A 12,764-nucleotide genomic window follows, 5' to 3' on the forward strand; every position below is an offset into this window, starting at 1 on the left:
CACCAAAAAACAAATGACAGTTCTGTAGTTTGCAAAGTATCCTTATACAGAGTATTATACATGGCATGTGTTGCTTGGTACTCTGGTAACTTTGGTATGATTTCATTGGCATGGTTATTCCTTCAGTCATGTAGATGGCAAACCCATCCACATTCTCTCATCCTGTGTGGTCCAAATTTTCCTGTGAATTCTCTCTAGTGCAGAACTCAAGGGAGGTGTTCCTATTATTCTTATTCCTTAGAGATTTTGATTTGAGTGAGGGAGGGCTATGCAAGGTCACCAGCCTTACTTTTTCCTCCAGAGCCATGTGGTGACCAGATATTCATCAGGATGACTAGAGATGGTCCAGGATGCAATGGGAGACCCTGGCCCTTTTAGGCTAAGGCCTTTTGAGGTTCTCACTTTGAGTGAGGTAACACCCATTCAGTGAATAGGCCCTTTTAAGAAATGAATGAAGGGATGGCTCCTTTAATTAGAAAAAAGAAAAAAAAATTCCGCTGGGAGGGGGAGACCCTCAGGCTTGCTGTTCCAAAGAGAGACAGTTACTATTGACTTTCACTATAAGCCAGGAGGGCCCCAAATACAGCCATTAAGGGGAGCTTGGGCAGGGAGCCACAACAGCAACAATTCCTTAGGGATAGTATTGTTCTATTTGTGTTCATGTGTCCTTCTTGATTTGACTACTGCCATATTGCTTTGCATTATTATTCCATTTTTCAGCACATGGATTTTGTGTTTTTATCTAGACTGTAAGCTCCTTGAGGCTAGGGACCATATCTTCTTTGTATTTTTCATTGTGCATGATAAAAAGTTTGCACAAGGTAGGTACATGTAGATATTTATCAAATGAATGAATAAATTCAGCCCTATGATTATTTGGTGGAGTTGTAGGATTATAAAAACAAATGTTCCCTTATTGGTAACATTTTTCTATTGTGCAGATAGAGGATAGAGCTAATTTCTTCATGGTCTCCCTGACTATAATATTTGATAAATGTGATTTAAACCTGCCAGAGCTCCTAGGGATTGATTTGCAGAGATAAAAACAAATAATGGCAACAGCAACAACAACAAAAAAAACCCTTACTCCATAAACATTTTTGCAATTTCTTCAGCCCTTATTTGCCATTGAGTATACCTAGCAAGAAGTGTGCTAGTAGTGCAATGGATAATGTGAACTGTATTTTCTTTTAATTTTTCCTTGAAAGTTTTATTTGCTTGAAGGCTTTTTTATTTTGTCTGTCTTAATCCTTTGCTGGGAACTTGAATCAGTGCTAATATTCATGGCCTCCATAAACAATTTAAGTTTATTGACAATAGTTTATTGTTTCTATTCACTTATATATGCTTTTGTATTATGTGTTGGTACTTTTCAGTATTTTTAAAAAAGTGTTAGTTTCTTTTCTATTGCATAACTATGTAGGGTATTTTTAGCCTCACTTTTAAAATCATATAAAGCAGGGCTTCTTAAATGTTTTGCACTCCACTACACCTTCAATGCTTCTTAAACGGTGGGTTGTGAACAAACTGGCTTCAGTATTACCCAGAGCAGCCCAAGAGATTCAGTGGAGAAAAATATAATAATGAAAAATTAAATGATGATGGGCAAACACACATATCAACTTTGATGTCTTTGTTAAGCAATATGGGTTCATACCAACTACCCAGTTCTAAATTGACTTAGAAGTTGACTCCTTATTGGGCTTTTGAAAGCACCCAACCGTGTATAGACCCTAATCAATTTCCATTCCTTCAAAGTGTAGTACATGCAAAATAATCAGTACCTGTTTGTATTATTTTTTCAACTATAAATAGTTTTGGAGTAGTATCAGTAAGTCATAATATTAGCAAGTCATAGCTAGCTGTAACTAGAACTCCAGTGGTGAGACAAACCTCTATAAACCTAGTTCAAATAGCCAACTCAGGAAAAGAGAGAATGAAAATATGAGAGTAGTGTTGTCCCATTTGGCTAGGGATTCCAGCAGACACTCAGGGGGTTCATTACTAGATTTGTGTAAATAGTTCCATCGCTTTGCCAAAATTACATGGACATTTATTTAGAAGCAAAGCTGTAAATTTCAAAACAAAACTCCTGAATTTCAGATTGGAAAATGTGGTCAACTGAAACAGTCATCCCCTACTGCTGAGCACTATTTTGAGTAAAAAGAGGAAGACAAAAGTCGTCTTCAAGTATCTTAGAAGGTTGTTTCTAGTTAATATGTGTATGTGAATTTATATAATAATAATAATAGCAGCTATAATTTACACAACACTTTAAGATTTGCAAAGCTCTTTACCCATATTATCTCATTTTGTCCTTATGATAACCCAGTAAGGTGGTGCAATTATTGTCATCCCCATTTTGCAGATGAGGAAACTAAGACTGTGAAAGATTAAGTGACTTGTTCAGAGCCACTTAGCTAGGAAGTATAACAATCAGGATTTGAACTCAGGGTCCTCTTAACTCTAGGTTCAACACTCTATTCATTCTATCACCCTATTGGCTAAGGAATATTTTTATAAGTGTGTATATATAACACTGTTTTATACACTTAACACTAGATAGAGAGACCATTGTTTCATTCTCACTAAATAAGTTGTTTGTTAATATTGTCAGATTCAGAATAAACGTGGTCTTAAAATATTAAAATAGCTTTACACTATTTGGTTACTTTAGTACTAGTAGCAGTAACCATTAAAACATCATTTTAAAATATTTACCTCAAGGGTTCAACTAAGGTTTAATTTAAAATGAAGGGTTCCAACTCTAGGGAAAAGAAGTAAAATAAATCAGTAAATAAACATGTATCATATGCCAAAAATATGTCAGACACTGTGCTAAGTGCTGGGGATACAAAAAAGAAGTAAAAGGCTTTCAAACAACTTTTCAAAACAACAAACTACTTTCAAACAACTCAGATTAATGGGGAAGACCACATGCAGACCAGACAGCCAGTGAGAATGCCCAGAATAGAAAGATGGAAGGAATGTCTTGTTTGAGGAACAGGAAGGAGATCATTGTCACTGGATTGTAGAGGAAATGACAGTGGGGAATAAGGAAGTTGTAAGAAGATTGTAAAGGTAGGGGAGAGTACCAGGTTATAAAGAGCTTAAAATGCCAAATCAAGGATTTTGTATATGATTGTGGAGGTGATAGGGAGCTACCAGTTTATGGAGTAGAGGGGTGACGTGGTTAGACCTCTACTTTAGAGAAATTGCTTTGGCACCTGAATGGTGTGGGGCAAGACTTGAGGCAGATAGACTCACTAGCAGGGTGTTGTAGTGTGAGAAGAGAGAAGGGAGAGTGGTAGAGAGATTTAAAGGTAAACTAGTCACACCTTGGCAACAGAGTAGATGTGAGGGATGAGAGAAGGTGAGTAGTTGAGGATAACACCTATGTTTTGAGCCTGGGTGATTGGAAGGGAAGGTCTTTGGTGCCCTAGACAGAAACAGGAAGTTTGGAAGGTGAGAGTATCCACTTTGGGACATGTTCTGATACATCTGATATAATAAAGATTAATTGTTTCAGTTTTGAATGAAAGTAAAATTATAATAAAACATGATTATGTGGGGTTGACCACATTTACTTGTGGGTTACACTTCATTCTCATCATTCCAAGTTCTGCGTTAGTCTAGGGTATAGTTAGACATACCCTCATTAAGTACTAAAATGTAACCTCTCTTTCCTTAATCAACTAAGCATCTTTCCCCTAAGTGTTATTCATATCTTCTACAATTAAATAAATATTAAAGTTATTGGCTAAATAATTTATTGACAATGTAATCAGCAATAACCCAGACAAATAATTATTTGCTATAATTTATTTGTGAGAAAGATCACAGTCAAAGTCACTTCAACCATCACTGCAAATGACTTTTGAAAATACAGTCACATCATTTGTTTTACTTAGAATACCTCTTAAAGTGTCTTCTCAAGAATTCTCTTAATACTACATGCAACATAATGGTTAAAACAATTCCTTCAGGAAAGAAGCTTCCTATATCTTTTTTCTCTCTCTTTTCCAGGTTCTTTCATGCCATCATTCTTAACAGTCTCTCTAGATTCTCTCCTTATAAAATTCTCTTTATAATCTTTCTTTACAATATAAAGTTTAAATAGTTCTCCCAAGAAAGTTTTTCCCCTCTTTGTTTTCTACTGTTTCCCTAAAACTTTGTAATTCTCTTTTGTCTCTCAAAAACTTCTAGCCCAATTGCCAAATCTTCAGTCGTCCATCTGGCATTTAAAGCTATGATAACAATAATTATAAGAGAAGCTACTGGAACTGGTGTTACAGTAAGGTATGTATCATTTTAAAATATAAGTTTGGTCAACATGTGATTATTTGGCAGTACCTCTCTCCCTCCTCAGATCATGTTCCATGTCTTATCTCAGTTGATGCATAAACTCCTTGAGGGGAAGGATAATTTCATTTTAGTCTTTGTGACCCCAGCATGTAGCACAGTATCTTGCCTGTTAATAACCAACTAGTAAATATTTGTTGAATTAAACCTAAGTATGATGTTCATATAATTGTTTTTAAGACTGATACACGTTTTCTTTTTTTTCTCCCTTTCAGATAACCATGAATCTGCTGCTATTTTTTATTGTGGGATTGCTTGTTCATTTTGTGTTCTTTGTCTCTATCTTTGACATTTATTTTACTTCTCCCCTGGTACATGGTATGACTCCTCAATTTACTCCTCTGCCGCCTCCAGCAAAACGATTAGTGTTATTTGTTGCTGATGGCCTTCGAGCAGATTCCCTCTATGAATTAGATGAAAATGGAACTTCTAGAGCACCATTTATCAGGTAAGAGGCTTGACTGAAATGAAGCCTTCTCATGAAGTTTGCCTATAGCACAAATAAACATTTAAAGATCATGTAACCATTCTCATGTGGGCATAACAGATAGTAAGGCTAGGTATTGGACACATGTGATATTGACATCTCATTATAGAGTGATCTGATTTTCAGAGGATATTCTTTTCTCCTGACCACTTTGCATATGATTTAAGCGTGTTCTTCCAGGTGAATTTTGGCTACATGATTGAAACATTTTCCTGGATTTTCAGATATAACAAGGATTAGTGGGGTCTGCCAACCTCACTTTCAGGTTACTCCTCAGCCTATTAATTTATTTGTTCCCATATTTCATCTTCAAGCTCTGGAGTAACCCAGAGTTATGTTTGAATAGTTTCTTTTTTAATTAATGCAATTTTAATCTCTTTCTAATTAATCAGTTGTCTCAAACTTCTGCCCCAGCTCATTAAATATTTTTATAATAAACTGGAGATAGCATTTCTCATCTCTCTATATATTAAATTCCCTAAATGCCTATGATTAAATAAGTATTAAATATACAGTTTATTAACAACTGAACTTAATAAGGACATAAATAATTATAATATTTTGTCCACTAGAAAAAAACATATCCTGACGTATCTCAAACCCTTACTATAACAGCAGATGACTTCACTTCTGGAAACACAATTGCACTTAAAATTTACTTAAGAAATGAATTAAACTATCTCTAGAATTCTCTTCATATTTTTCCTCAATACAAGAGTTAAATGCAATCTTTCAGGAAATGACATATTTTTTTGCTGTCTTCAGCCTTCACAAAGAAGCAATCTTTTCAGTTTCTGTCAATCTGTTCTGCTTAATAATCTCTTTCAAGACTTCTCACAAAATTTTCTTTATAATATTTTTTCATAAAATAACAATTGAGTATTCTTACAATAAGGAAAATTTTCCTTTTCTTCATTTTCACTTTCCCCCATGTTTAGCTCATAGAACTAATCATACTTCCATGAGACATGTGATGCAACTGCATTTATTATAAGAGAAATGACCATGCATTTGGCAGTCTATATCAAGTACCAAGGAGTTCACATTCCAGACAGAAACTTGCATATTTATGAGTTTCAGTAAGGGTGGGCAGGGGGAAGACAGTTCCCTCCCAACTGGGAGTTGTATGGGAGGAGGAAGGGAGCAGTAGGGATGGGCAAAGGATTGATCCCCTCCTAAAGGAGAAGAGAAAGGTGAAAGAAAGGAAGTGGGAACATGAGTAAGTAAATTGGCAAAAGGAGCATTCATTTACCTTGGGAACTGGTCTGTTTATCTACAAGGGTCCCATCTGCACAGTTTCTCAGTCTGGTGCAGATTGACTCACTCCTGTCTTGTAGCTGGTTCTACCCTCAAGGGCACACAAGGAGTTTAGCTGGGGTTGCAGATAAATTATGTCAGCTCAGAGGGGCTTCATCCTTGACTAGTTCAGGGCTTCCAGCATACACTGGGTCCAGTATGACAACTCAAGAAGATAGGTTAAATTGATTTCAGGGCAACAATACCCATGTGTCTTCCTCATTAAGTTATCATCCTTGGTTAATCTATCTATGGTTTTATATTGCTTTAAGAAAAACTTTGTAGTGGTTGTGGTTGTTCTTTTTCCAGTTAGTAAGTAGTTTCTTGGCAAATCTTTCCTATTGACCAATCCGCTTTCTCTCTTGGCTTTTGAAACTCAAGCATATTTTTAACTACTCCAGTAGGCTCTAACTACCTACTGAACCTGCTTCTTTAAAATTTTATACTTTTTTTCTCCTTTTAAATAAAAAAAAAGTTCTGGTGGCTAGGTGGGGCAGTGAATAGAACACTGGCCTTGGAGTCAGGAGGACCTGAATTCAAATCCAGACACTGAACAGAAAACAAGCCGTGTGACCTTGGGGCAAGTCACCCCTGATTGCCCTACCTTCCCCCTCCAAAAAGCAAAAAATAAAAAGTTCTTGGTATAGTTTTTAAGCAGATATACCAGCTTCTCAGTAGTAATCCTGGATTATAAAAGTACAACTTAAATATTTTGTTTGTTATTTTTGTTATACTTTTTTTTCCATATCAAATGGAATTGTGAATTTTTTTTTTTTTTTTGGTTAGCAGTATTTATACTTAAGTCTTACTCTAAATTTTATCTTTTTTTTATCATAGACTTACTGGCTTTGTTACCTTGGATAAGTGCCTTAACCTTCCTTTGAAAAATCATTTTTATTGCAAGAAGAATTATTTTCATTCCATATATTTTAGAGTTATTTAAGTGTTTAAAACACTATAGTAATCCCTGGTGGGCTGCTACAGTGTTGAATAAAAGTTGGGAAGCATTAAGTTTTATTTGAAAGAACACAGGATTTATAGGCAAGAGATCCACATTTGTGGTTATTCACATTGTCTCAAATTCCAACAAACAGTTATAGATGAGCTATGGCTAGAGGTACAATCAGGAAGGTGAACATCAAGAAGGTAAGCTTGAGAAGCCTGAAATAATTTAGAAGAACAGATTATTTAAATGGTTATGCATTGCTTTTTAAAAAATTGCTTGCTCATAGGTTGCTGTTTGTCCTTTGTTCTTGAAGAGGACCATGACATCAGGGAGGTGATGCCATGACATGAAAGTGAATTGGATTTAAGTGTGGGAGGACTGTGCAGAGTCACCAACCTCATTTTCTTCTCTGGAGTCATCTGAGTCCAGTGACAAGATATAGATCAGAAAAACTGGAGATGGCACAGGATGCAAAAAATTAAATGTATTCTAAATATCCAAAAGATTAAATCAACTTTTTTTTCCATGTGTAATCCTTCTAATAATACATTTACTATTATTTTAGGAATATAATAATGCATAAAGGTAGCTGGGGTATTTCTCATACCCGTGTACCCACTGAATCCAGACCAGGACACGTGGCACTGATAGCTGGTTTTTATGAAGATGTCAGTGCAGTTGCCAAAGGTACATCTCTTCAGACAATTTTTAAAAATTTAACTCTTTCAGATTGAATTCAAAGAATATTTATTGAATAGTTGTGGTACTCTAAAGTAAAACATTAGTTTTGGACTTTATACTCAGAAATTTCAAAAGATATGTGATTTCATCAGTGTGAGAATTTCTTCCACACATACATATTGCAACTCTTACATGATTTAGGAGATAGGTTCATATGTTGCTATAACCAAAAAGAAATGACTTCCTAATGATTAATATTCTGATGAAAAGTACTCCTAATAGCTAAGTTGGTTATCAGAAGACAGATTCTAGTCCTTTATATCATGATTGCATTTTGTAGCAGTCACAGCAATTTCATAAAACAAGAAATAAATGGAATTCATTTCTAAAGAATTTCTTATACTAATAAATAAAAACTTATTAACTTGTTTTTAACTTGATCCATTCCCAGAAGCATATAAACTCATTAATTTTGGCCTTTTTCCTTCTAGAAAAGCAATGTCATTATGATTAGCACAGTCCTAAAACATCTCTGCTAAAAAATTTTAGCTCTCATTATAACAAATTTTCAGTGTTGAATTGTCCTAGCCCTTTCCTTTGAGCTTGTTATATTTCTTTTTACTTCCTACCCCTAACAGTCCTTGCTATAATTTATAATAGAGCTTACTCCAGAAATGTGTCCCTGTTGTTCACTGTTGTCTTTTTAAAAATATATGTATAATTGCTTGTAGGGTGGAAGGAGAATCCTGTGGAATTTGATTCTCTTTTCAACGAAAGTAAATATACTTGGAGCTGGGGAAGCCCAGATATTTTACCTATGTTTGCTAAAGGTAAGAGCCATTTACTGTAATTCTTTGTATATTTCAGAGGCAAATAAACAATACAGTAATTGTTTTAATTCATATATTTAGATTTGGAAGCTCCTTAAAGACTAGAACTGTTTTGTAATTGTCTTTGTTTCCTGGCAGCATAGTACAGTGCTTTGTGTATAATAGGTGATTAATAAATATTTCTTGAATTTAATTTTCTATATTATAGACAAACCTATTCTTAGCCTCCATAGTAATTCTTTAAAATTGTTTTTATTCATTTTCAACTGAAATACAAAATGGGGGAAAAAGAACATTTCCATGCATACAGCAGAACATAGAGGATTCAATATAAAACCATAAATTTCAGACTGTTTATTTTTTTGAAAAGCTGTGTACTAAAATACTAAACACATTGTTTTCAAAGCTTCCCAGCTTTTCTGTGTTTCCTTTTCTAAGTTTTCTTTTGTTCTCTGCTATGCACTTTTTATTTTTTTTCTCTCTCCCTTCCTCCCCACCTTGTCCTAGAGAAAGCTACAATTAAGCACAAACACACACACATTTACCTATATACATTCATATACATATACAGAAAACCACATAGTGCATTCTTCTAATTATGACTTCTTTCTCTGGAGATGGATAGCATTTTCCTTCGTAGGTCCAAGTCTGTCCCTTTTTTTTTTCTAAAATCAACCAGTTCATCATTTCTTATAGTTCAGTATATTGCATCACAATCATATACCACAACTTGTCTAGCCATTCCCCAACTGCAGGGCATCTATCAATCTGAAAGGTATAAGATGATATCTTGAAGTTGTATTGATTGGCACTTCTCTCCTCAAAAATGATTTAGAACATTTTTTCATATGACTATATATAGTTTTAATTTCTTCATTGAAAATCTGCTTTTTCATATCTTTGACCAGTTATAATTTGGGGAATAACTCATATTCTTATAAATTTGACAAAGTTCTTTGCATATTTGAGAAATGAGACCTTTATCTAAGAAACTGTTTATTGTTCTCCCCACCCCCAATTTTCTGCTTTTCTTCTAATCTTGGTGTCATTGGTTTTATTTGTACAAGAACTTTTCAATTTAATTTGAATTATCAAATTATCAAAATTATCAGTTTCATACCTCACAGTGCTCTCTATTTGTTGTTTATTATTCACAAATTATTCTCCTCTCCATAAGTACTATAAGTGATATGTTCCATGTTCTTCAAATTTACTTATGATATCTCCCTTTATATCTAGGTCATATAAACATTTTGACCTTGTCATGGCACATAGTTTAAGATATTGGTCTATGCCCAATGTTTCCCAAACTATTTTCTAACTTTCCTGATAATTTTAATCAATTAATGAATTCTTATCCCCCAAAACTTAAATCTTTACATTTGTCAAACACAAGGTTGCTATAATCCTTTACTATTGTGTATTGCATGTTTACTCTGTTCTGCTGATCTACCTCTCTGTTTCTTAGCCAGTAGTAGGTTTGATATTTTCTGCTTTATAATATAACTTGAAGTCTAGTACTACTGAATCTCCTTCCTTTACATTTCCTTTACATGTTAATTCTAATGGTGCAATCTTATAATTCTCTTGCATTCTTATTATTCTTCTGAAGAGGGAAAAGTTGTTGTCCAATCTTTGTTTTCAAAGAGGATCAGTGAAATCACGGGGTGATGCATGAATTGTATATAAGTGAAGTAGAGTTACACAAAGTCATCAGTCTCACTCTCTCTTCCAGAGTCATATCAGTGTGATAGGTTGAACTAAAGTTAAGATAAAAAGTGAGATAATTAAAACCTAAATATTACTGGGTTTAGAGAAAACTAAAAATTATCTTTGAGATTTATCAGGCTGAAAGTAAGACAGATTCCAGCCTGGTATAATCTTGCTTTCTCTTCTCCTTTCCCCAGTGGTGAGATGGGAACAGTCACCATCTCTTCAGCTATGACCCTTGTGATTTGTTAGTAATCTAGAGCTTGTTTAGCAACTGTGTAGCAGGTTTACCTACTCTTTGTTAATCAGTGTGAAGATATTCCCCTATTATAAATTGGGGAAAAGGTCAGTATGCAGAACAATTTTACTGCTAGGTTTTGTGGGACATAAGGCAGAATTTTTTACCTATATCTTAACCTCTTTTAGGGTGTTTCATCAGACCTCATTTTCTCATGTTAAGTGACCCTGGACTTTCAAAGGCTGTCCCAGGCGAGTTTATGTTCTGGCAAAGCCTTCAGATACAGACTTGGGAATGTCTTTTGTCCAAAGATCAGCTAGTTAAGTTCAAAGGGGCTCTCCTATAGGCATAAAGATTTATATGGGTAAAAACAACATATAATCAATCTGCAAGTGCAAGTACATAGAACAATTAGATCACATTTTAATCTAATTTAGAAGATTTATTCATTAATTGAAAATTGATTAAGCTCCTCATGGAAAGGAGTGATAATCCCTTCCAGAAACCTTCATGTAGTCACCTGAAGCCAACCTATTCCCAGCCTGTATCCCTTTCACTTTAGCTACCTGGCAAATTTGTATTCTCCAGGGGTGCTCTGGTGAATGTTTATTGTTAGGGGAAAAAATGGACATGATACACTTTCAAGTTTGATCTGCATTATTATTTTCTCCATAACTTTTTTTTTAAAGCAATTGGGGTTAAGTAACTTGTTCAAGGTTACATGGCCAGTTATTTCTGGGTGTGGTGCTGAGTGTCTGAGCCCAGGATTCGATCTCCAGGTCGAGACACTGGAGCCAGTGCTCTTACTTGCTGAGCCACCTGGCCGCCCCCCATAACTTTCTTAAGTCTAGACAATCAACAGAACAATCAAACCAATTTGTAGTGGTTAATATATTTCTAAAATGTCTCTGCTAAAAATTTTAGTATCCATTTTACAGATTTCTGGGGTGTAAATTCTTCATGAACTGGTGGTATAAGCCTAGCTGCAGCATACTCCTAGATTGCCCTTCAAGCTCTTCCTTACTCATTCCCCTCTCTAAGTTCCTTCCCTTTCCCTTAACTCCTTTCCACAGAAGAAAGTAAATGTCACCTGTTCCTCAACTTCTACAGATATCTTATTAAAGATTCTTTTCTGCCTTATTCTCGACATTCTGTCTGGATCCCTAGGTTCCAATCCTGAGGTAAGGACCCAGAGTCTTTTTCTTTCTACTAGTGGAGTATCTGACACACATTATCAATTAAATATTAATAAAATACTAAAACTTTAATTCTGGCCTATAATATATGTAAATATAGTCACAAAGAAAAAAGATTATTATGTAGAAGACAAATTTGACCTGGTTGGGTTGATCTCAGAGAGTAGAATTGGGACTGCTAGAAGGAAGTTACGAAGAGACAGATTTTAGTTAAATATGAGGAAAAATTGCACAACTTCCAAAAATAGAATGGTTCTCCCCACGTGAAAGAAAAATCATCTTTGTTCCGAATTTAGCTAAAATCTGTCAGAGACGTTTCCTTGGAGAGGTGATTCTGGCCAACAGATTTTCCTTTGCTAATCAGCAAAGTCATGATGACTAGAGATGGCCTCAGAGAAGGTACATTTTGTTGGCCAAATACTGCCTCATTAACTTGGGGTTTACTGGCTATATTTCTTTCTCAAAGGCCAAGCCTTAAACCCACTTTACTCTGGAGCTCTTAGATTGGACAACAGTAGGTCCCTTGCCTCCTAGCACTGAGTGAATGTAAATAGTAAATAGTAACTGTTTCTTTTTTGGCCAACAACCCTGAGGGTCTTCCCTCCCAGTTTGATTTTTTTTTTTTTTTATTTAAGGGACCATCCCTTGACTCACTTCTTTAAGAGGCCAATTCATTGAAAGGACATTACCTCACTCAATGAAAAACCTTAGCCTAAAAGGGCCACGCCTGGTCTCCCCATTACATCCTAGGCCATCTCCAGGCATCCTGATGAATATCAGGCCACTGGACTCAGATCTCTCTGGAGGAGAAAGTGAGGCTGGTGACCCTGTATAGCCTCCCTCACGCAAATCAAAGTCAAAAGCGAGTCATGTCATCATGTTGACTTTGTTGTCTATGGTGTCATGTTATGTCATCCTTCCCTGATGGCGTGGTCCTCTCTGAGAATGAAGGACAAACACAACCACAGCAACACAACTTCAAAGAAGTTAGAGTTAGAGGAAACAGACATACTCATAG

General features: G+C 35.3%; 1 protein-coding gene across 3 annotated transcripts in view; it reads left to right on the forward strand.

Annotated features, from left to right (window-relative positions):
- PIGN (phosphatidylinositol glycan anchor biosynthesis class N) overlaps positions 1-12,764 on the forward strand; it is a 226,101-nt gene that overhangs the window by 33,541 nt on the left and 179,796 nt on the right. For all 3 annotated transcript variants that reach the window (XM_069100249.1, XM_069100250.1, XM_069100251.1), the window contains exons 2-5: positions 4,207-4,299; positions 4,578-4,810; positions 7,657-7,778; positions 8,504-8,602. In XM_069100249.1, the coding sequence (XP_068956350.1) occupies positions 4,584-4,810; positions 7,657-7,778; positions 8,504-8,602 (448 nt within the window). In that variant the 5' untranslated portion in view covers positions 4,207-4,299; positions 4,578-4,583. The remainder of the gene's footprint in view (positions 1-4,206; positions 4,300-4,577; positions 4,811-7,656; positions 7,779-8,503; positions 8,603-12,764) is intronic.

This window comes from Petaurus breviceps, unplaced genomic scaffold (assembly GCF_028583685.1).
Source record: "Petaurus breviceps papuanus isolate PSGF00001 unplaced genomic scaffold, PetGlider_PUasm1.0 38, whole genome shotgun sequence".
Classification (NCBI taxonomy): Eukaryota; Metazoa; Chordata; class Mammalia; order Diprotodontia; family Petauridae; genus Petaurus; species Petaurus breviceps.